Source organism: Suricata suricatta, chromosome 4 (assembly GCF_006229205.1).
Source record: "Suricata suricatta isolate VVHF042 chromosome 4, meerkat_22Aug2017_6uvM2_HiC, whole genome shotgun sequence".
In the NCBI taxonomy this organism is placed as follows: domain Eukaryota; kingdom Metazoa; phylum Chordata; class Mammalia; order Carnivora; family Herpestidae; genus Suricata; species Suricata suricatta.
Window position 1 is genome coordinate 129,163,318 of NC_043703.1, and position 26,008 is coordinate 129,189,325.

Here is a 26,008-nt window from a genome sequence, read left to right on the forward strand (position 1 = left end):
CTTTTTAATTAAAATTTTTTTCTAATGTTTATTTTTGAGAGAGAGAGACACACACACACTGTGTAGGAGGGGCAGAGACAGAGGAAGTACAGAATCTGAAGCAGGCTCCAGGCTCTGAGCTGTCAGCACAAAGGCCAATGTGGGGCTCGAACCCACGGACCGCAAGATCATGACCTAAGCCGAAGTCAGATGCTTAACCAATGGAGCCACCCAGCCACCTCCATATTCCTCCTTTTTAAAATAGAATTATCCCTTTGGCTCAGGTCATGATCTTGCAGTTTGTGGATTTGAACCCTGGACTGGGCTCTACACTGGTAGTCTGGAGCCTGCTTGGGATTCTCTCTCTCTCTCTCTCTCTCTGCGCCACCCTCCTCACTCATGCTCACTCACTCTCAAGATAGATGAATAAGCTTCTAAAAAATGCTAAGAAAATAATAAAATACAATAGAATTATCTCTAAACTTCCTATTTATCCCCCTCACTAATTTTCCCAACTACAAATATTCTTAATAGCCCTCTAACAATGCAAACCTTCCCTCATCCCAGTGCCCTTTTGCAGTAAAAGACTAATGATTGGGTCAGGGCATCACCCATGCAGTGGTAGTGCTAAGCACTAAATGGATGATGCTACAGGAGTAGCCCCAGTTCTCTAGGAGAATATCTTCACATGTTGATCATTTGGAAGAAACAAAATGCATTCATCAGCAAGGATCTAGCAAGTATTTTTAAAGCCTTCCTATAAGAAGATAACAGAAATGAAAAAGATTATAAGTTCTACCAAAGGATACAGTTTCTCCAATCACTTTACTGATTATTAGACTATATACATGGCTAGAACACAGGCAGGGCAGACTGGGTTTCTGTCACATGGCAATCACTATTAATATGAAATAAGGGAATAGGAGGCCTTGAACAAGGATGAGGGAAAGGGAAGATTAACTCCTCCAATTCATTTTATTTAAAAAAATTTTTTTAATGTTTAATTTTGAGAGAGAAACAGAGACAAGAGTGCAGGGAGGGGAGGGGCAGAGAGAGAGGGAGACTCCACACTCTGAGCTGTCAGCACAGAGCCTGACATGGAACTTGAACCCATGAGCTGTAAGATCATGACCTGAGCTGAAGTTGGACACTTAACCAATTGAGCCACTCAGGCCCCCCCACCCAATTCCTCCAATAGAACAGCTAGATGTTAATACTATATATTATTTGGGGCCTAAATTATAGAAGTTATAAGGCAGACACTTGTTATCCAGGAAAGTAGGATTTTTAGAATGTATTTGAGGTATTTTCCACTCTTAGTGAGTAAACTCTAAAACACATGTGGAGGAAATGGTACTGAAGTTTCTCTTCTCTTGGCAGACTAATTCAGACCAATTCTCCTCCTAAGAGATGTAGAAAAGATAGACCTATCTTTTTAATTTATTTATTTTCTAAAAATGTTTATTTATTTTTCTTTCTTTTATAGTTTATTGTCAAGTTGGTTTCCATATAACACTCAGTGCTCATCCCAACAAGTGCCCTCCTCCATGCCTATCTTCCCCCTTCCCATCTCCTCCACCCCAAACAGCCCTCTCAGTTTGTTCTCAGCCTCTCATGGTTTGCCTCTCTCCCTCTCCCCAACTATTTCCCCCTTCCCCTACCCCATGGTCCTCTGTTAAGTTTCTCCTGTTCCACTTATGAGTGAAAATGTATGGTATCTGTCCTCTGCCTGACTTATTTCACTTAGCCTAACACCCTCGAGTTCTATCCACGTTGTTACAAATAGCCAGATTTCCTTCTTTCTCATTGCCACAGACATATCTTTTAAAATCCACTATAAACATCATAGACAGAGCTATCAAATTAGTGAAAGATGTTAGACTATTATGGAGTAGATGAAAATCCTGAGAAATGAGCAGCATCTGAAGCAGTTTTTGGTCTAAAAGCATCAGCTCATCATTAAAAATCAGCTCATGCTGGTCAGAGTGGCTAAAATGAACAAATCAAGAGAGTATAGATGCTAGAGAGGGTGTGGAGAAATGGGCACCCTCCTACACTGTTGGTGGGAATGTAAACTGGTGCAGCCGCTCTGGAAAACAGTGTGGAGATTCCTCAAAAAATTAACAATAGAACTCCCTTATGGCCCAGCAATAGCATTGCTAGAGATTTTCCTAAGGGATACAGAAGTGCTGATGCAAAGGGGCACATGTACCCCAATGTTCATAGTGGCACTTTCTACAATAGCCAAATCATGGAAAGAACCTAAATGTCCATCACCTGATGAATGGATCAAGAAGATGTGGTATATATATATACAATGGAGTATTACATGGCAATGAGAAAGAATGAAATATGGCTATTTGTAGCAATGTGGATGGACCTTGAGGGTGTCATGCTAAGTGAAATAAGTCAGGTGGAGAAGGACAGATACCATATGTTTTCACTCTTAAGTGGAAAAGGAGAAACTTAGCAGAGGACCATGGGGGAGGGGAAGGGGGAAAGATAGTTCAGGAGAGGGAGGGAGGCAAACCAGAAGAGACTCTTGAATACTGAAAACAAACTGAGGGTTGATGGGGTTGGGGGAGAGGGGAAAAGAGGTGATGGGCATTGAGGAGGGCACTTGTGGGGATGAGCACTGGGTGTTATATGGAAACCAACTTGACAATAAACAGTAAAAGAAAACAAAAAAAAAATCAGCTGGTAGGGTCAAGAGCACTTTTGAGTATACCTTTAATCTATGGGAACAAAAGGCCAAGTCCAGAGTTTGGAAAAAGCAGAAGCCTTCGTAACTGCCACCCACTAATTTTGGGTTAATCTCAAAACAGAATCAGAGACTACTGTCCAATCTTAAGTCATCTGGGTGGCCCAGAAAAGTCTCAAACCCTGAAGTTCGAATAAAGTTTGTAAGGGTCACTAAACATTTGGCAGGAGCAAGTAAAAAACCTCTCTGGAGGAAATTAATATCTGAGGCCTCAAATTATTTCTACAAAATGCACTATATTTTGCAAATACAATGCTCATCACACAATACAAAAACGAAAAACCTAGTGATATGAAGAGACAAGATCAGCAAGAAGACCAGCAAAAGCAATCAGTAATAGAAATAGACTCCAGATATTAGACACAGATTTTAAAATATCTGTGCTTCTTATTTTCAAGTAAATGACATAATTTCAGCAAAGAACTGGAAACTAAAAAATTATTCTGAAGATTTGAAAAAGAATCAAATTTCTAGATGTGAAAAATATAAATACTGGAATTAAGAATTTAATATATGGGTTTAAAGGCTAATTAGATCCTCCAGACAGAAGATAAAACAAAGCATATGCAGTATGTGAATAATCAGGGAATCTGAGTAAAAGATATACAGGAGTTCTCTGTATCATTCTTCGACAAAATTAAAAACTATTAAAATTACAGTGAAACAATTTCCCAATATATGAAAGCTGAGAGATTTTATGGACAGTGAACCTATGCCCCCCTCCCACAAAATACTAAATAAAGACTAAGTACTTCAAATTAAAAGAAAATGATACCAGATTGAAGTTCAGATCTATATAAAGCAACAAAGCCACTGGAAATAAAATATTGGTAAATATAAAGGATTATCCTTTTTTTTCTTAATTTCTGTAATTTGTTTCTTGAAATAAAAATAATTACATTGTATTTGTGGGGATATAATAGTATAAGGACAATAAATACTATAATGTTTAAGAAAATATGAATTAATTAAAACAAATGTACTATTCTTTGTACATACAAGATGATTGTGTCCTTCAGAGTAACTCCCAGAGAAGGTTATATATTTATTACAATACTTCTGCCACTGTTTTAAATATTTTATACATCCTTTTAGGAATAACTTTCAGTGACAGCTTATGCATCAAGAGCTTATAAATCTCATTATTTGATCTGTTCAATGCTTTGCTCTCTGAAAGAGTAATGACCATTCTGAGCATTTTTTCATTCTTTGGAATAGTCTCTAAACAACTGTTGAGTATTTCTAAAAAATTAATATAAATGCAAATTATGAAATTTAGGTATCACATCAGTGGTTGATATATTAAGTAAATTTAAAATTTTTGTCATTAGTGGTAAAAATAATTCTAACAAATAGCTGTTAAAATGTTCTGAGAAATGGAAGTGCCATTTACTCCAAAATCAGTAGACACACTGAATATACAAATACATTTACCTAACTAGATAAAATTTTTAACTAAAACATAATTCTTTACAAATTTTAAAAGAAGGTATCATAATAAGCAGCATTTATCTAATAGTCAGCAACTTCAACTATAAAGAAGGCAATAGAATAATAAAAATCAATAGAAAAAACTCTAACATCATATTTTGTTTTCTAATCTCACAAGAAATTAGGAACATCAAATTAGTAAAGAGAATATAGCTCCGCAGACAAGTATATTGATACACTGGTAGAAACCAGAATTCAGTAAGTCTAGGGTTTTTCATACAGGTGCACATTGGTCTGAATACTCTCCAGTGTTCCTGAGAGCATCGTGATTTTTCTAGCATAAAATACTATTTATACTGAAGACTTTGTTCAGATAGCACAACATGCCTAAGAAAAATATAAAGTATATCCTATTGTTTAAATTTTTTTCTATTTAAAACACTTCAAATAATTTTTGCACTTAAATAGGTAGATGTAACAAAATTTGTATGGGAAAGCCCTAACCCCCAATACATCAGAATGTGACTATATTTAAAGACAGAACCTTCAAAGAGGTGATGAAGTTAAAATAAAGTTGCTAGGGTGAGCCCTGATCTAATCTCACTGGTGTCCTTACAAGAGGAAATCTGAACACACACAGACACCAGGGGCGTACATGCACAGCAGAATGACCACATGAGGACAAAGGAGCAAGAAGGTGGTCATCTATATGCCAGGAAGAGAAGGCTAAATATATCTTTCTCTTATGGTCCTCAGAGGAAACCAACTCTGCTGGCCTCTTGCTCCGGCTCTTCTAACCTCCAGACTACTAGAAAATAAACTTCTGTTGTTTAAACCACTAGTCTGGGATATTTTGTTATAATACTTCTAGCAAACTAATACATGCTGTATGATTTTCAAAGATTTAAAATTTGTGGCATACGCCTATAAGAGGTTCATTTTAGACCCACAGACACCTGCAGATTGAAAGTAAGAAGATGGAGAACCATTTTTCATGCTAATGGACTTCAAACAAAAGCTGGAGGAGCCATTCTTCTATCAGACAACAAAGACTTTAAAACAAACACTGTAACAAAAGATGAAGAAGGGCACTATATCATAATTAAGAAGTCCATCCACCAGTATCTAACTAACATTGTAAATATTTATGCCCCCAACTCAGAAGCAACCCAATATATAAATCAGTATATCACAAACATAAGGAAACACATTGATAATAATATCATTATAGTAGGGGACTTTTAACACCCTACTTATAGCAATGGACAAATCATCTAAGCAGAAAATCAACAAGGAAACGATAGCTTTGAATGACACACTGGACCAGATGGACTTAAAAGATATATTCAGAACATTTCATCCTAAAGCAGCAGAATACACATTCTTCTCAAGTGCACATGGAACATTCTCCAGAATAGATCACATACTGGGTCACAAATCAGCACTCAACAAGTGCAAAAAGATTAATACCATGCCATGCATATTTTCAGACCACAATACTATGAAACTTGAAATCAACCACAAGAAAAAAATTGGACAGACCACAAATACTTGGAGACTAAAGAACATCTTACTAAAGAATGAGTGGGTTAACCAGGAAATTAAAGAGTATATGGAAGCCAATGAAAATGAAATCATGACAGTCCAAAGCCTCTGGGATGCAGCAAAGGCAGTCATAGAGGGAAATATATAGCAATCCAGGCCTTCCTAAAGAAGGAAGAAATGTCTCAAATAAACAACCTAACCTTACACCTCAAGGAGCTAGAAAAATAATAGGAAATAAAGCCCCAAATCAGCAGAATAAGGGAAATAATAAAGATTGAGCAGAAAACGATGATATGGAAATTTTAAAAAATCAGTAGAACAGATCAATGAAACCAGGAGCTGGTTCTACAAAATTGATAACCCCCTGGCCAGATTTACCTAAAGGAAAAAGTAAAGGACCCAAATAAATAAAATCAAGAATGACAAAGGTGAGATCAAAACCAACACCACAGAAAAAGAAGAGAATCTTATTTGTGTCCTTACAAAAGGAAATTTGGACATACACAGAGACACCAGGGGTATACAGGCACAGCAGAATGACTGTGTGAAGACAAACCAGCAAGAAGGTGAAGCAATTACATGCCAACAAATTGGGCAATCTGGAAGAAATAGACAAATTCCAAGAAACATAAAACTATGAACATTGAAACAGGAACAAATAAAAAATCTGAACAGACTCATAGCCAGTAAAGAAACTGAATCAGTAATCAAAAATCTCCCAACAAACAAGAGTTCAGGTCCATGGCTTTCCAGGGGAATTCTACCAAACATCTGAGAGTTAATATCTATTCATTTGTAGTTGTTCCAAAAAAAGAAATGGAAGGAAAACTTCCAAACTCATTCTATGAGGCCAGCATTACTTTGATTCCAAAATGAGACAAAGATCCTACTAAAATGGATAACTACAGACCAATCTCCTTGATGAACATGGATGCAAAAATTCTCGACAAAATATTAGCAAACCTAATCCAACAATACATTAAAAGAATTATTCACCACAATCAAGTGGGATTTATTCCTGGGATGCAGGGCCGGTTCAATATCTGCAAATCAATCAATGTGATCCATCACATTAATAAAAGAAAAGATAAGAACCACATGATCCACTCAGTAGATGCAGAGAAAGCATTTGACAAAATCCAGCATCCTTTCTTGATAAAAAGAAAATAGGGATAGAGGGAACATACCTCATGATCATAAAGACCCACAGCTAGTATCATCCTTAATGGGGAAAAACAGAGCTTTCCCCCTAAAGTCAGGAACATGACAGGGGTGTCCACTCTCACCACTGTTGTACAACATATGTTGTCCTAGTCTGAGCAGTAAAACAAAAAGAAATAAAAGACATCCAAATGGCAAGGAAGAAATCAAACTTTCATTCTTCACAGACAACACGACACTGTATGTGTAAACCTGAAAGACTCCATCAAAAAACTGCCAGAGCTGATACATGAATTTAGCACAGTCACAGGATATAAAGTCAATATACAGAAACTGATTGCATTTCTATACACCAAAAATGAATCAGCAGAAAGAGAAATCAAGGAATCAATCCCATTTACAATTGCACCAAAAACCATAAAATACCTAGGAATAAACCTAACTGGAGAGGTAGAAGATCTATATGTGGAAAACTATAGAAAGCTTATGAAAGAAACTGAATAAGACAGAAAGAAATGGAAGAGCATTCCATGCTCATGAAATGGAATAATAAATACTGTTAAAATGTTGATAATACCCAAAGCAATCTATATATTCAATGCAATACCTATCAAAATAACACCAAAGTTCTTCACAGAACTAGAACAAACAATTCTAAAATTTGTATGGAACAAGGAAAGATCCTGAATAGCCAAAGTAATATTGGAAAAAAAAACCAAACCAAAGCTAAAGGCATCACGTTCTGAACTTTAAGCTGTATTACAAAGCTGTAATTGTCAAAACAGTATGGTACTGGCACAAAAACAGACACATAGATCAATGGAACAGAATAGAGAACCCAGAAGTGGACCCACAAATGTACGGCCAACAAAACTTCAACAAAGCAGGAAAGAATATCCAAAGGAAAAAAGACAGGCTCTTCAGCAAATGGTGCTGGGAAAACCAGAAGCAACATGCACAAGAATGAACCTGGACCACTTTCTTACACTATACACAAAAATAAACTCAAAATGGATAAAAGACCTAAATGTTAAGACAGGAAACCATCAAAATCCTAGAGGGCAAAATAGGCAGCAACCTCTTTGACTTTGGCCACAGCAACTTCTTATTTGACATGTCTCTGGAAGCAAGGGAAACAAAACCAAGAATGAACTATTGGGACTCCATCAAGATAAAAAATCTTCTGCACAGTGAAGGAAACAATCAACAAAACTGAAAGGCAATCAGTGGAATGGGAGAAGATATTTGCAAATGACATATCCAATAAAGGGTTAGTTATCCAATATCTATAAAGAACTTAGCAAACTCAACACCCAAAAAACAAATAACCCAGGGAAGAAATGGATATAAGACCTAAATAGACACTTTTTGAGAAGACATCCAGATGGCTAACAGATACATGAAAAGATGCTCAATATCACTCATCATCAGCGAAGTACAAATCAAAACCACAATGGGATACCACCTCACACCTGTCAGAATGGCTAAAATTAACAACAACTCAGGAAATAACAGATGTTGGCAAGGATGTGGAGAAAGGGGAATACCTTTCCACTGCTGGTGGGAATGCAAACTGGTGCAGCCAATCTGGAGAACAGTATGGAGGTTCCTCAAAAAATTCAAAATAGAGCTTCCCTAAGACACAACAGTTGCACTACTAGGTATTTAACCAAAGGTTACAAAAATACTGATTCCAAGGAGCACATGCACCCCAATGTTTATAGCAGCACTATTGACAATAGCCAAATTATGGAAAGAGCCCAAATGTGCACTGAATGACTAATAGATAAAGAAGATGTGGTATATATGTAAAATGGAATATATTACTCAGCCATCAAAAAGAATGAAGTCTTGCTATTTACAACAACATGGATGGAACTAGAATGTACTATGCTAAGTGAAGTAAGTGAGTCAGAGAAAGATAAATACATAATTTCACTCATATGAGGAATGTAAGAAAAAAAAACAGATCAACATAGGGGAAGGGAAAGAAAAATAAGAGAGGGGGCAAACCATAAGAGATTCTTAAATACAGAGAACAAACTGAGGGCTGCTGGAGGGGTGTTGGGTCGGGGGATGGGCTAAATTAGAGATGGACATAAAGGAGGGCATTTGTTGGGATGAGCACTGTGTGTTACATGTAAGTAATAAACCACTAAATTCTACTCCTGAAACTCTTACTATACATTAGTTAACTAGCTTGGATTTAAATATAATTAAAATAAATAATATTTGTAGCATACATCTACATGTCTTTTTCTATACTGAAAAATAGAAAACATTTTTTCAAAATATCAGAAAGCAAAGAATAAAACTGAAAATTTTATTTCTCCACTTAGAAGACAATACCTCAAATCCATAATAAAAATGCCATTTCATACCCATTAGGATGCCTATTATCAAGAAAAACAAAAAGAAAAAGAAGGAGAGAAGAAAACCTAAAGCAAAACAAAACAAAATACCCAGAAAATAATAAGTTTGGCATGGATGTGGAGAAACTGGAGAATCGCATGCATTGTGGTGGAAATGTAAAATGGCACAGCCATTCTGGGAAACAGTTTTGTGGTTCCTTAGAAAATTAAACATAGAATTACTATATGATCCAGTAATTCCACTCTTAGGTAGATAGTCTGAAGAATTGAAAGCAAGGTCTCAAAGAGATATCATCCACTCATATTCATAAGCACCATTATTCACAATAGTCAAAAGGTGGGAGTAATCCATGTGTCCATCAACAGAGGAACAAACAAAATATGGTATATCCATATAATGGAATATAATCCAGCCTTAAAAAAATAAAATTCTGATACTAGCTGGATGAACTTTTAAAAAATGATAAATGAAATAAGCCAGACACAAAAAGACATATCCAGTATGACTGCACCTATATGCTTATAGAGTAGGCAAATTCATAGAAACAGGAAGTAGAAGAGTAGTTACCAGGGGCTGGAGGAAAGGGGGAAGTGAGATGTTCTCATTTTAATGGGTACACAGCTTATGTCTGGGATGACGAAAAAGTTCTAAAAATGGGTAGTAGTGATGGTTATACAACATTGTGAATATACTTAATGCTACTGATTGTACACTGAAAAATGGTTAAAATGGTAAATTTTATGTTATGTATATTTGATCACATTTTTTAAAAAGGCAATACCTGAGAAAATGGAATGTCATAATCCCTGTAGAAACCAGCTCTTTTTTTGTGGGAGCTTTCTGTGTGTTCAACATCTGAATCAAAGCTGTAGTCTGAACTATCATCACTAGATGGAGAATTATGCTAAAAGAAGGGAAAAAACAATTATGTTACATCTGCAAAAGGAAGAACATTTAACTAGTAACCAGATACACTCGTTTCGGCCAGAAATGTCAACCAGTAGATGGTATTATCGTAGTAGGTTCTGAAGTATTAACTGAAAAATCCTTGTTCTAAAGGCTGCCACCACAACTTCCCTAAAATTTTCTGAGAAAAAGTATATCTTCCCCTCTTCTTAGGGACTTAAAGACAACTTTATCCTCATCATCTCTGTGATCCAATGACCTGTGCCCTACTATGCTTAAAAGTGATCTTAGATTTAAGTCAATCTTAAAAGAATAAAACTAGATCTTCAAAGAGGAACACAACATGAGTTGAGTATGAATTGATTTATTTTAACCTAAAATGGTTTTATAACTCTTATTACCTAAAATGGCTTTAGAGTTCTTCTTTTGCATAAGTACCCTAAAACTAAAAGACACCAAAACATTACAAACTATAAATATGAAATAAATCCAACCCACAAAATTGAACAAAAGTGAAATAGAAACCACAAGGAACTGATAATGATGAGCAGATATCAAGAGTCAGCTTTTTAAAATATGAATGCATTTCTTAAAAAAAAAAAAGTCACCAAATCTCCATGTAGTCAAAATAATGATCTTCTTAGGTTAAGCATTCTTTTCAAAGAATTCTTAAAGTTCTTATCAGTGTGTTGACTCAGTAAAAATTTGGTGAACTAAATTAAACTTGGATTCTTTTACAGAAGTATCTGTTTTCCTCTACCCCATTTTCTTTTTCTTTAAATCTTTATTTATTTTTGAAAGATTGAGACAGAGCATGAGCAAGGGAGGGGCAGAGAGAGACCATAACACAGAAAAGCAGGCTCCAGGCTCTCAGCTGTCAGCACAGAGCCTCATGCAGGGCTTCTTTTTTCTTGATCAGATTTTCATTTGTTTATTGCCTTCTTCTTCCCATTTCAATGTACTCTCAATTAGAGACTGTTTCACTCATTAATATAACTCTAGCATAGAGCACAGAAATTTCCACAGAAGCACATGATAATGAATATGAATTAATAAATTAAAAAATGGATGGATAATTACAATGCTGCTAATCTAGATCTTCAGAGAGTAAAACTTTCTTAACCTTTTATCATCAATTAAAAAGATTTATTTTAACTTGCACTAAAAGTTACCTTAATTTTTAAATATTTGAGGTAATTCATATCATCTTTATGTTTAGAAAATATATTAATCACATAAATAAAAATATGTAATCAATAAATTTTATAATAAAATAAGCAATGATTTATACTTTGTAATTTTCAGTATTTTACGTTTCATAAAAATTTACTAAAAGAATTAAAAACAGATTTCAACTAACCTTATGTTTTTCACGTTTTCTCCTTTTGGATTTTTTCTTCTCTCTTTCTTTCTTATGTTTCTTCCTTGATTTTCTATAGGCTTTCTCATTTTTCTGCTTTTCATCCTCTTTTGCTTCCTGTTCTTGTGTTTCTTCAAATCCTGCATCATCTATTTCACCATCTTCTAATTCACCATCTTCTCTGTAGGAGACAATTAAATTTTTATTTTCAAATGTCAATGTGAAAATGAATCTTCAATACTTCCAAAAGAAAAAAAAGCACATCCATGAATTTGATATGCATTTAGATCATAGGTGGCAAATTTTTCCTGTAAGGCCTGCAGGCCACATATGGTTTCTGTTGCAAATTCTCCCTTTCTTTTGGAACAATCTTCCAAAAATCTAAGAACCGGTCTCAGCAACAAAAATTTGCCAACTTATGATTTGGATTAAGATCACTGACTCTGACCAAATGAATGAATAAATGCATGAATGCAGTGCTAGTAGTTACCATCTACTAAACTAAAGGCTAAACTAAAACACTTTAGGAAGTAAACATTCTTACTGCAGGAAGGAATTTTTAACTTAGTGGTGTGTAAGCAATTATAAATAGCTTTAAAATTAAAGTGATCTGTGTCAATTTTCACCATCAAAGTAAACTTCAATAAGAAACACTTCAATAGGTAGATACATAGGAAAAACTGAGCCACAGGAGAATCATAAATTAAATCTGAATCTGTAAAAAAAATATCTGTAGTAAAACCATAAATTGAATTCCACTTTCCAAATACTAGTACCTTTGCTGTTATGGAGGCTGAAGTAAAACAAACTTTTATATTGTTTATGATGTTTTTATAATTATAAAAGCCAAAATATTCAGTATCTTTAAAGGCAAATTAAGCAATGATCTACATAAGAAGATAAATATGTAAAATAAGTTCAGAGTTCCTGGATGCTCAGTCGGTTGAGCATCTTGACTCTTGATTTTGGCTCAGGTCATGATCTCATGGTTCATGGAATTGAGCCTCCTTGTTGACAAGAATGGAGCCTGCTTGGAATTCTCTCTCCCCCTCTTTCTCTGACCCTTCTCCATGAGTATATATGAGCTCTCTCTTTCTCCCTCAAAATAAATAAACTTAAATAGGTTTAATATTTAATCACACTTCCATACAGTTTGAAAAAATGCAAATTGCTGTACATAGTACCTGGTGGTGCAGAAAGACAAATGTCTGTATAATGGAACCAAATGAGAAGCAACTAACTATGGTTTATGCACTGTAAATATATTTTAAAGTTACTAGGGATATGTGATTTCTAAAATGCAAAACTGACCATGTTACTCTCCTGCTCGAAATCTTCAATGATGATGTACTGTCTCAAATTTGCTCCAGAACTATTCACTGAGGGAGGGGGAAAGTGGTATCAACAATATTTATCATGAGTTGGTAATTGCTTGAATTGTGGGATGTGGAGGAGGATTTGTTTTACTATTCTCTTTGTATGCATTTGAAGTTTTCCATAATAAAAAAGACAGTACCAATGATTCCCTTCTGACCTGAGAATGATGTCAAAACCCAATATTGCCCAAAATCCCTTTATAATTGAGTCCCTGCTTATCCAACTACTTTCAATTTCTCATGTCTCCAAGCTTTAAACACTGCCTTAAATACTCTCATCGCACTGCTGTTCTCAAAGCCCATCCTGCCCCTATACCTGGCTAATTCCAGTTCATTCTATAGGACTCAGTTCAGATGTCATTTTCTCTGAGATGCTTTCACTGACTACCCAGGTTTAGGTAAAATGCTTTACCCTAAGTACTCCCCTAATAATACTCATTTCTTTATCACTGCACTCTATACATTTTGTTCATATAATCTGAACATATTGGTTGGGGAAAGTAAACTATGACTGTCTTTCATAGCTTTATCTCTAATCCATAGCATGGTTCCCTGCTGTTCACTGAAGGAATGAATGTATAATATCCATAACCCTTGCATTACAGAACAGGCACATAATACCACCCGAAATTGGCAGTGAAGTCAGTATTATTTTTCCCCAGCTTCTATTATAAAATCAGAAAGGTATATATCCATTTAGGCAGACTTGAAATTGTCTTGTGAAGCAGACTTGGCATTCTGGCTGTTTTAACAAAAAAAGTTCTGAACTCTTATAACACTATAAAAGCTTAAGGCCCAAGAAAAATTAGTGCATTTATTGACAAAAAAATAAGCACAGAATGTTCTTAGCAGCTTTAATCACAACAGTAAAAAAAAAAAAACAACTGTAAAACAAATTGTAAAAAAAAAAAGTAAATAGATAAATAAATTGTGCTTTATTTATATAATGGAATAGTATCAAGCAAAATAAATTAGCTACTGCTACACACAATATGGATTAATCTTATAGGCACAATTATGAGTAAAAGAAGGAAGCTAGACACAAGAGAGTATTGTTTGATTCCATTTATATATGTATTTCAAGAAAAGGCAAAACTAACCTATGGTGACAGAAGTCGAAATTGTGATTGCCTCTTTGAGGGTTGTAACTACTAAAAAAAAAGGTACTAAGGAACGTTCGAGGTGTTGAAATATTCTAAATATTGATCTGTGTGGTGATCATTACCTATACATACATATTTATGTGTAAAAAGTCATCAGGTTGTACATGTAAGAACTATATACTTTACTGCCTATATTTCTACCATAATAACATTTGAATAGCACCAAGAAAATCTATGAGCATTCATCCTTTCTTTTACCACCCTTCTCCTCCAACTTGAGTTCCTTAAAGCATAAATCGTTTTATATCTTAAAATCACTAATTCACTATTTAGCATTTTGACTAGAGCTATTTAAATACCTCAGTGTTCAAGCTAAAAATGCTGCATATGACTTTATGCCCTATTTTACATAAATTCTTTAACTGTGAAATACTGGGCATTTATATTTGTCATTAGACAAAACAGTGAAAGGCATTTTACTTTTCTTTTTTCTCCATTAGGTCTGCCTACCATGTCAGCATTCACACAATAACAAATTTAAACTTGTGAATTTCTGTATGGTTCCAAAAAGATAGGATAGAAAAAGGACATAAAGAACATTGACCCCCACATATACGAACTGTTTACAAACGCTTTACAAATATCAGTTTGGGGCACAAATGGAAAGCATGTGTGGCCTAATGGGAAGAGGAAACTTCATGGGAAGACAGCTGTATTCTGATTCCAGTTCTCTCACCAAAACAAAACAAAGCTTTCTTGATTGAGCACTTACTAATGTATCATATACTAACCTAGCTCTGTGAAAAATAAAAAAATAGGACAGTAGAAATTCTAGATCTTGAATTAGCTCAACAACATTATAAAAGCTGTTTTATTTACTAAGCCCAAGACACTTTTTGAAAATTAATAATTCAAAAAGAGAAGCTCCTACCTAGGTTAATTCTATAATTGACTTTTTACTAATGTAAAATAATAGAGTGATTATGTCCTTTCTAGGAAGAGGCATATACATGTTTATGGATATGTAAATAATTGTTCAGTTAACTAACAAAATTACTTGTAAAAGAATTTATCTCTTAGGTATACCCATAGAGACAGAAAGTAGATTAGGGGCTGCCAGGTAGTGTGGAGGAAGGAATGAGGAGTGATTGTCAGTGATCATGGGATTTTTCTTTTTGGAGTGATGAAGATGTTCTAAAAAAAATTTTTTTTTAAGTTCTAAAATTAGATAGTGGTATAATTGCACAATTCTGAATATCCAAAAACCAGTAAATTACATACTTTAAAAATGTGAATTTTATCTCAATAAAGCTAATTATTTTTAAAAAATAATAAAGTTTTAAAAGATTTTATCTCGGGGCACCCGGGTGGCTTAGTCGGTTGAGCATCCGACTTCAACTCAGGTCATGATCTCATAGTTCATGGGTTTGAGCCCTGCGTCAGGCTGGGTGCTGACAGCTCAGAGCCTGGAGGCCGTCTTCAGATTCTGTGCCTCCCTCTTTCTCTGACCCTCCCCTGCTCGTGCTGTTTCTCTCTGTCTCTCAAAAATAAATAAAAAAACATTAAAAAAAAGATTTTATCTCTAGATTTAACTATCTAGATTGCAGACAACTGAAGAAAATCATAATACATTGTGGTATAAATTTAAAGCTCTGAAATTGGTCAGTACCCTCACTTTTCATGATACGTTCTTATTCTGAGGTAAATTATTAACCTAATCCTTATAAACTGATTTGCTTCATAAAGGATTATACTTTTCTCCATTCTGATATTGTTGCTATTAAAACAACTTAATCTGAACCAGTCTTACCTCCACAGGTAGTTTCTTTATGCTTGCCTAAAGGTTCCTATTACAAGCTACAGATCAGAAACTGAGTCTTCTGGAAGAAACACAAAAGCCTCAATAAAAGACTATACAAGTACTCCTGATGGATAATATTAAAAGGGGGTATTACTCATAAATACAAGTTTCCTGAGATAAGCTGATATTATCCCCAGAAAAAAAGACATTTCTCAGAAGGTACCAAGTGACTGTGTCAGGATGTCCAGGATGTCTTTACATTCCAGAAGCAGACAACTTTACAGAAGTAGGCTGCTTATCCCAAGACCAACAGAACATGTTTCCTATATACTTGAAACTATTCATTGTTACACTTCTTTTCATGCTTTTGTTCTAATTCACCTTGTCATTTCTCCTTCACTATGGATAATGTATTAGAACTGCTATATACCGATACCCTGGCAACCTTACATGTCTCCACATAGACAAGGCTCAACTATAGGATGACCTCAGCCCTGGCAGAATGCCTCAGGGTCCTCCAGACCATGGAAATATATGCTGTCGTGGAATGTGCTTCTACAAAGCTCTTTCTCACTCACCGCCCTAAACTCTCTTCATCTGGCCACTACTCCTCAGCCACAGAGTAAGTACCCTACCACTCATGTTGCCTGTGATTATCTGGCCTCTTTGGTTTCAGTGTAACCCAGTGAGACAATGGACAAAAGAAGCTGACAGCATGGTGATCTGTTGTCTATGTAAGTAATTAACTGAATTTTACCAGCTGAATTTGTCAGCATGCTTAACAGAAAACTAGCTTGGCTCTAGGCTTGCCCATGCCTACTCTGATCTTTACCCTCAACCTATAGAGCTTACATATGATCCTCTTGATAAAGCCTTGACTACTCCCTACCTTATACTTCCCAAACTAGGGATTTCTTTTCAAGGAAAATACTGTCTGGTCATACCAGGGACATGGAAGAGTTACCTGACATGAGTTTTTGTGATTTTATGTTTATCTCCAAACTGGACCTCGAACATTTATATCCTAGATGACTCATATTAATTGTTTCAGGAAAAAAGTTTCTCTTTACAAATTACCAGTGGTAAAATCTGATGGATATCTACAACCTTTAAAGTGTTTTTATCCTTTATCCAACATGTTCTTATAGCCTCTGGAATGTAGTTGGTTTGCAGAAACTCAGCTTATCCCTTTTTGACGGTTTTATTCCTAGAGCCAACCTTAGAATTTGTCAAAGCCTCAACTCAAATACAAATTCCTTCAAGAATGAGGCTTTGTACAAATTTATGGGCAAAATTATACATTCTAATTAGCCTAACATCCTCCATAGTCTTATGACAACCTTTCCAAATTTTGCTTAACTCTATGTAAGTTACCTCTATCCCAGAGATAACTAAGAATCCCTTTATTACTAACTTTTGTTATAAGCAACTCCTCTTCTGTTTTCACATGTGACCCTTTTAAACCTTACTTCCTGAATCAACAACATCCTTATTCATATTTACCTCATCAAAATCTAACTTGTATATACAGATAACAACTATATATAAAAACATAATAATTAAGCAATTTTAGATATTTCCTTCCCAACTCCTTCAGGAAACTATGCTTCTGTGGGGGTGTCTAAAGGAAAAATGATTTACCTGAAGGAAAAAAACCAGATACTCCCTTTATGCTAGAAACACTGGGCTCTATTTTCAACTACAGAGGTCACATAACTGAAAACGTTATCAAAAACTTGTGACTAACATTGACTGTAAAGATAAATAATACTGCAAACCCCTAAAATTACAACAAAGTAGTCATTAATTTACTGCTGCGGTGGATACCGGCAGAGCCCTAGATTTCTTACTAGCAAGTTAAGAAAAAAATATGAATTACTGCTAGTACTTCCTGCTGCCCATAGAGTAGTATCACAGGGAAAGTTGACCAATCTATATTCAAATAAAAGATAAGCCAACTTGACTATCAAAAGTGGACTCAGAAGTCTGAATTTTAAGATCTGGTCTCCTAATCAAAGTGAGAGAATCTATTGTCATCACTCTAAAGTAACTTCCAGTCTCTTCTTACAATAGTCAGTCATGGCTATTCTTACTTGTCTTACTTGTTCCAATGCTTGGTCTATGCTTCTGCACAGCTGTTATTTCATCAGATGGTACAAAAATTCATTTTGCAACAGAAGGAAAACGAAGGGACTCTGATATGCAGTCAGGCCAAATACCAAGGCCTTTCATCACAATTCCTCCAAAGGTCATAACCCATACAGCAGTGAATATGTAGCATGCTGTTCTATATCGGTAGGACTAAGGCTGTACTACTAAAATAAAACTCCATCAAATTCCCAGTAGGTGCATACGAAAGTGCTGATTCTGTATCTCCGAGCCTAACAGATACTTTCATATCCCACCTCAGACTTTTTTATAAAGTAATCTCTATACTTTTGTGACAGCAGAGCAAAATCAAAAAAAAGAATTTCGATGGGGCGCCTGGGTAGCTCACTCTGTTAAGCGTCCAACTTCAGCTCAGGTCATGATCTCATGGTTTGTGAGTTCGAGCCCTGCATTGGGCTCTGTGCAAATGGCTCGAACCCTGGAGCCTGCTTCAGATTCTGTGTCTCCCCCTCTCTCTGCCCTTCCCATGCTCATGCTGTCTCTCAATAATAAATAAATGTTAACCAAAAAAAGGAAGAATTTCTAGTTCCTAAATGACCTGTTCAGAACATAAAACCTAGAATTCCTTCTATAATAAGCTTTTTATTTTTCCCTTCTTTTTCACTTTCAGCATGAAGAGAGGGTGAACTCATTTCTTACCCAGCAAGCAGATTAACAGCTTAAAAAAAAAAAACTCAGATGAACTGTAGTATTCCTTGAAAGGTATTTATAGAAACTTTTGATCAAAAAATAAAATATGTTAAAATTCCAAAGATTAAGATGAAGCTAAGACTAAGATTAGTTTACACTGGGCTATGCCAGAAATACCTAACTCATTTTTAGATCTAAGCTGCAAATTTGGCTCTGAGTTTCAGGAAGTAAAGATTAGGTACAAGAAAACAGTGTTTTTAAAAAAAATTTTTTTAAAGGTTTTATTATTTTTTTTTATTTTTGAGAGAGAAAGAGAAGAGTGGAGGGGCAGAGAGAGAGGGAGACAGAGGATCTGAAGCAGGCTCTGCAGCTGACAGCAGAGAGCCCGATCCGGGGCTCATACTCACGAACCTGTGATATCATGACATGATCTGAGCTTAACCGACTGAGCCACCCAGATGCCCCAAGACAACAGTGTTTCTAAGACAAATATAGACCAGTTGCTCAAGAGAGGCATGGTTTTTTCTAGGAGTGAAACCAGAAAGAAATTTCTCCCCTGAGTCCTCATAAAGACAATATCATCTGGTGCAATGGTCAGCACTTGATACAATGGACACTATCTTCAGTGCAACAGTTTATCACCTATAGCATGCTCCAAATTGAACCAAGGGTTTGCAGTCAAAATCTAAAGGCAAAAAGGCAATTATATGAGGAAACAAAGTAATATTGTTCAAGTATGCAATTGTCTGATATTCCAATTTTTAAAAAGATTTTAGTTTTTAAGTAATCTCTATACCCAACATGGGGCTTAAACTCACAACCCTGAGACCAAGATTCACCTGTTCCACCAACTGAGCCAGTCAGGTACCCCTCTGAGGTTCTGATTTAATCCAAGGATGAAATTCACAACATCTAGAGCAGGGATTCTCAAAAACTTTGTGCATTTAAGAATTTACTCTCCTCCTAACAGAAAAGGTGGAGGGGGCATTTGTTCATTTAACATGTATTTATTCACCACCTTCTCAATGGAGAAACAATGATGAACCAGAAAGAGACACGGTTTCTTCTCTCAAGAAGTGTTTAATCTAGTGATGGGGAGACAAACTTCAATGAAGCAATCACAAATTAATATAAAGTAACAACCATACAAGTAAACATAGGAGGTAAATAGTGCTGTGAGAAGACAGAATAGGAGAAAGTCATCTGTCAGTGAAGTGTGGAAGGCTCTCCCTGAGGAAGTCATGAATGAACAGAGGTGATGAGTTAGCCTAAGAGATAAACGGCTGGGGGGACCTCCGGTAGACAGAGGTAGTAAGATAAGCAAAATTTCTGTGTAGAACTAAGACAGAAACTAGGATAATGCCAACATCACTGGATCATAAAGAAAAAGGGAAGGTTGGTTCAAAATTATGCTGGTATGATTCTAGATCGTGCAGAGCTTTGGCCATGTTTGGAGTTTATTCTAATATAAATGAGAAAGCACTGAAGTATTTCCAGGAAAGAAGGTGATATAATTAGATCTCCATTCTGAAAGATAGCTTTGAGAATAAAAAACAGATCTAAAGAGGAAATAAAATAATTGCAGGAAACAGAATGCCACTACAATAATCAAGCAAGAATCCAAAAGAAGAATGGAATATATTTGGAGACTCTCATAACTTGACACTCCCCACTCAAATACACACACTTTACCACAGATGGGAATGTTTTTTCTCCAACAGTTCTGAGACAAAAAAAAAATTAGCTGAAAACTAGTAATATTGAGAAATTAATAAACTATTATCCTTCAGCCAATTCTCCATTTTAAAAAAAATTTTAACACTTATTTGAGAGAGAGAGACAGAGCACAAGTAGGGGAGGGACTGTGAGAGAAGAAGACACAGAATCCAAAGCAGGCTTCAGGCTCAGGGCTGTCAGCACAGAGCCTGATGTGGGGTTCAAACCCATGGACTGTGAGATCATGACCTGGGCTGAAGTCAGATGCTTAGCCAACTGAGCCACCCAGGCACCCCTCTCCATTAAAATTACAAATATTCCCATTAGTTATATATTTAAGTTTCACCTCATTATTCTTGAGGTCATTGAATGGGGTCAAGATTTTCCTTAAAAGTAGTAAGGATGTGAATGAATAATGTGTTAATCTTCTATATCACAGAAAAACATAATCCCCATCATTTAGGCCTCAAAATTTCAAAGCAGGCATTATAATGATCTGATACAGGTAATGAATTTATCAGTAACGTGTTAATGAAACATGTGAATTCAAGCAATGTAACTTCCTGGTGAACCTCCCAAATATGAATTTGGCGTAGAGTATACCAGTAAGTTATTAATTAAAAGACCTGAACAAAGAAAAGGGGTCCTTAGAAGGAAATCTATGCTTTAAATACATCTTTCAGGAAATGAAAAGGTTAAAAACAAATGAACTATACATTCAGCTAAAGAACTTAGAAAAGGGCAAACCCAAAAGAAGAATGAAAATAATAAATATAAGGGCAGAAATCAACAAAATACAGAAAATAGAGAACATAAATAAAACTAACAACTATTCTTTAAAGAAAGCATTAACATTGACCATTCACTAGAGTGCCAGTTTGTCTCAGAAGTCCTCTAATCTCTCAAATCTAGATATTAATAAGCAGAAAATGCAATTGATTCCTACTTAGCTGTTCCTTTTCTAAAAATAAAGGTAAGTTAACTTCGTTATTTTTCCCTTAAAGTTCAAAATACTGCCTGGAACAGAACTTTTAAAAACATGGGGGCTATCAGATGATTATGGATGTGTGATTTTAACAAATAATTTAAAAATAATTTTATGGGGCACCTGGGTGACTCAGTCAGCTAAGCATCCAACTCTTGATTGCAGCTTAGGTTTGGATCTCATGGTCCTAGGACTGAGGCCTGTAGAGTGCTGAGTCTGGAGCCTGTTTGGGATTCCCTTTCTCTTCCTCTCTGCTTCTCCCCACCCCTGTTCACATTTACCTATACACACACTCACTCTCTCTCAAGATAAATAAACATTAAAAAAATTTTTTTCAGCAATTATTAGTTTGCTCTTTTTATTACCCAATTATTTCACTACTTAAAACTATCTTCAATTCCAGCAAATGTGTGTATGATCAAGTAACAGTAATTCTGAAGTAAAATAATATCTTAAATCAGATTTGGAGGGGGGAAAAAACTAGTATGATAGTTAACAGTTAATGAATACTATGCTGCAGACATTTCTGATCCATTTCCCTCATTTTCATGTTAAGTCTGAACTATGTTATTATCCCCATTAAACAGGTGAGGAGAAGGGACAAAGATTCTGCTAGTGAATGACAGAGCGAGAGCTCAAACTCAGTCTGATTCCCAGACCCATAGTTCTTAACCATATCGCTATAATAGCTTCACACATTTGGTTTCAGGGGAAAATTGCAAATAGCCAAACCACTTAATATCAGCTAATGTAAAGAAGATTATTTAAGAAGCTCACCAACTAGTGGGTCAGCTATGAGAGTTTACTATAAACTTCTTTCAACATCTTTGCACGTTTGAAAACTTTTCATAATAAAATGCTGAGGAAAAGAAACTTCAATACCCATTTAAGTGGTATTTTAAGAGATGATACAGAGAAACTGTTAAGGTCTAAAAGTTGCATTTCTGACATGCAAAAGTGAATATGACTACTTCAGTTCCACAGAAATTATTTTAAAGTTGTTAAGGAAATGGCAGCCACCAGGCTAGATCAATTCGACTGATAATATGGGACTTGGAGTTATAAGGTGCTACAGAGTTTTCTTTTTATTAAACAGTATATTTTCAGGGGCTTAAAGAAAATTCGTGTGAAATTTTTATTATATATATATTTTTAAAAGGAAGTAAAAAGAATCAAATCATGCAGAGCTGGAAAATGGGGTTCCCTGTTCATTTTAGGGTCCCAAACAAGCTGATAAAGTACTGGTGCAGTTAAGTTGGAATGTAAACTGGTGCATCCACTGTGGAAAACAGTATGGAGGGTCCTCAAAAACTAAAAACATAAATATGACCCAACAATGCCACTACTGGGTATTTACTCAAAGAAAATGAAAAGACTAATTTGAAAAGATATAAGCATCCCCATGTTTACTGCAGCATTATTTAAATACACAAAATATGGAAGTAACCTAAGTGTCTATTAGTAGATGAATGGATAAAGAAGATGTGGAATATTATCCATTAAAAAGAGAATGAGATCTTGCCATTTGGGACAACAGTGACAGACAAACATAGAGAATATTATGCTAAGTGAAATAAGTCATACAAAGATAAATACCATACAATTTCACTTACATGTGGAATCTAAAAAATAAAACAAGCAAGCAAACAAAAAAAGAAACAGATTCATAAATACAGAGAACAAACTGGTGGGTGCTAGAGTGGAGGGGGTAGGGGAATGAGCAAAATAGGCGAAGGGGATTAAAAGATATAAACTCCAGTTATAAAATAAAAAAGTCATGGGGGCACCTGGGTGGCTCAGTCAGTTAAGTGTCCCACTTCAGCTCAGGTCATGATCTTGTGGGTTGTGAGTTTGAGCCCCGGGTCAGCCTCTGTGCTGAAAGCTCAGAGCCGGGAGCCTTCTTCATATTGTGTCTCCCTCTTTCTCTGCCCCTCCCTGACTTGTACTCTATCTCTCTCTCTCTCTGTCAAAAATAAATAAAACTGTTAAAAATCTTTACAAAATAAATAAACCATGGAGATGAAAAATACAGCAAAGGGAATATAGTAATAATGCTGTATAACAACATTCTATGGTAACAGATAGTGACACTTATTGTGAGGAGCACAGAGTAATGTACAGAACTGTTGAATCCCTATGTTGTACACCAGAAACTAATATTATATTTTATTGTCAACTGTACTTCAATAAGAATTTAAAAATATATATATCATCCCACTGCTTTCTGGCCTCATCAGGGTTTCTGATGAGAAGTGCTGTTAAATTTGATTAAAGATCACTTAGGGGAATTGGAAAAAGAAAGTGATGTAGTTTAGGCAATAGCTTACTTAAGTTGAAAGCTTCCACATCAAAGTGAGAAGATGGAAAGAAAAGAAAGGAATGCTGGAAGTAATGGAAATTGCTATATTATCATGAGGGTTTGCTGTTCAATGAAAACAAAAAGGGGCTAAGCACCAACATCCAGAAAGAAGGGTAGAATACTAATGAGATGGTTGGCTATCAGAATAGAAATTTTCACCAAACGTTAAAGAGAACAAACACCCAAATCAATCAATCAAACAAACAAACAAAAACACCTTATTTAATGAGGATCCAGGATTCTGGCAAAGTGAGATCACCTGAACCTGGAAATTAAAGCAGGAGTATTAAACAAGAATAACTAAATTCATGACATGTGAAAACTGATTACTTAAAAAGACACTGTAGTAAAGTAGAAGAACAAAAGCTTTAGAGCCAGAAAGATCTGGGTTCAAATTCTGTTTCCCAGTCATATACTACCTTTACTACCTTGAACAAATTATTTTACCCCCTAATATTCAGTTTCCTTATCTGCAAATAGGATCAATTAATTTACCATCATAAAGTTGTTTAAGGATTAAGTGAGATGAATAGCCCTCAACTGAAGTTTCCTTTCCTCTTGTGATTTACCTGAAATGCATGCCTTTTAATAGAATGGGTATGGTAGATGACAGGTATACTTTCATAGATATTGGGGAAGGTTATAAATCCAAGAAGCATGGATTCCAAGGGGGAAATTCCTTTATTTTTCTTCAGAGAATAACAGTGAAAAATTAACTCAAACAAGTAAAGGCAGAAAAGAAGCTGTGGTAGACCCAATTTGAAGTCTGTACCTGAGTATTTCTCCTTCATCCTATCATTAAGCAACACTAGGTATAGTCTGTGTAAAAGCCTCCCAATTTACAAAGTCATCTGTACACAAGAAAATACAAAATGGAGTGTAATACCTCAAAGTAAATAAATAAACTTAAGAAAAACAAAACCTAGACCACTAAAATTTCTAATAATAATTTTAGGGATAATATTTTAGATTTATTCACATATTCCAGAAATTTAACCTACGTTGGTCTGAGCTTTGGTCAAATGTTGGTTTTCATGCTTGGATATCTGATGCTCCAAAAATATATATGTATCTGCTGCAATATGCATATACAGGCAAACTATGTAGGTATTTCTTACATAAATGCATTATTCACTTCTATTTTCATTTGCTTCCATAAAGCATAATTTAAAAATAGGCTCCTATGTTTCCCAAGGATGTAGAAAATAAATCAACCTACAAGCTCTTCTATGGGCCAAAGAATAGACTTCTAAAGAATTCAACCCCACACACAAGAACCAGTGATCTAACATTTTATTGTCAACTGACAGTTATCAAAGAAAATTTAAGCAAAAGGTGTTGGCTCTTCTGATCTCTATGCATTTCTTTTTTCTTTTAAGTTTCATTTATTTTGAGAGAAAGAGAGAAAGAGAAAGAGAGAGCATGCATGTGAGTGGGGGAGGAGCAAAGAGAGAGGGGGAGACAGAGAATCCCAAGTTGGCCACGAGCTATCAGGTTGTTTTTTTATGTTTGTTTATTTTTGAGAGACTGTGTGCAAGTGAGGATGGGCAGAGAGAGAAGGAGACACAGAATCAGAAGCAGGTTCCAGGCTCTCAGCTGTCCACACAGATTCTGATGCGGGGCTCAAACCCATGACCATGAGATCATGACCTGAGCCAAAGTTGGATGCTTAACCGACTGAGCCACCCAGGCCACCTAGGCATGAGCTATCAGTACAGAGCCAGCCGCAGGGCTCAGTCTCATGAACTGTCATTAGATAATGGCCTGAGCCTGGATCAAGAGTCATAGGCCTTGGCATGAAAACAGACACATAGATAAATGGAATAGAATAGAGAACCCAGAGCTGGGCCCACAAATGTATGGCCAATTAATTTTTGACCAAGCAGGAAAGAGTATCCAATGGAAAAAAGATTGCCTCTTTAGCAGGTGGTGCTGGGAGAACTGGACAGCAACATGCAGAAGAATGAAACTAGACCACTTTCTTACACCATACACAAAAATAAATTCAAAATGGCTGAAGGACCTGAATGTGAGACAGGAAACCATTAAACCCTCAAGGAGAAAGTAGGAAACAACCTCCTTGACCTCAACCACAGCAATTTCCTACTTGACACATCCCCAAAGGCAAGGGAAATGAAAGCAAAACTGAACTCTTGGGACCTCATCAAGATAAAAAGCTTCTGCACTGCAAAGGAAACAATCAAGAAAACTAATAGGCAGCCAATGGAATGGGAAAAGATAGTGGCAAATGATATATCAGATAAAGGGCTAGTATCCAAAATCTACAAGGAACTCACCAAATTCCACACTCAAAAAACAAATAACCCAATGAAGAAATGGGCAGAAGACATGA

General features: G+C 35.6%; 1 protein-coding gene across 1 annotated transcript in view; it reads right to left on the minus strand.

Annotated features, from left to right (window-relative positions):
* ZC3H6 (zinc finger CCCH-type containing 6) overlaps positions 1-26,008 on the minus strand; it is a 58,064-nt gene that overhangs the window by 22,689 nt on the left and 9,367 nt on the right. Inside the window, exons 2-3 of the mRNA XM_029937804.1 lie at positions 11,517-11,697; positions 10,032-10,154 (exon numbers count right to left, since the gene is read on the minus strand). Of these exons, the coding sequence (XP_029793664.1) occupies positions 10,032-10,154; positions 11,517-11,697 (304 nt within the window). The remainder of the gene's footprint in view (positions 1-10,031; positions 10,155-11,516; positions 11,698-26,008) is intronic.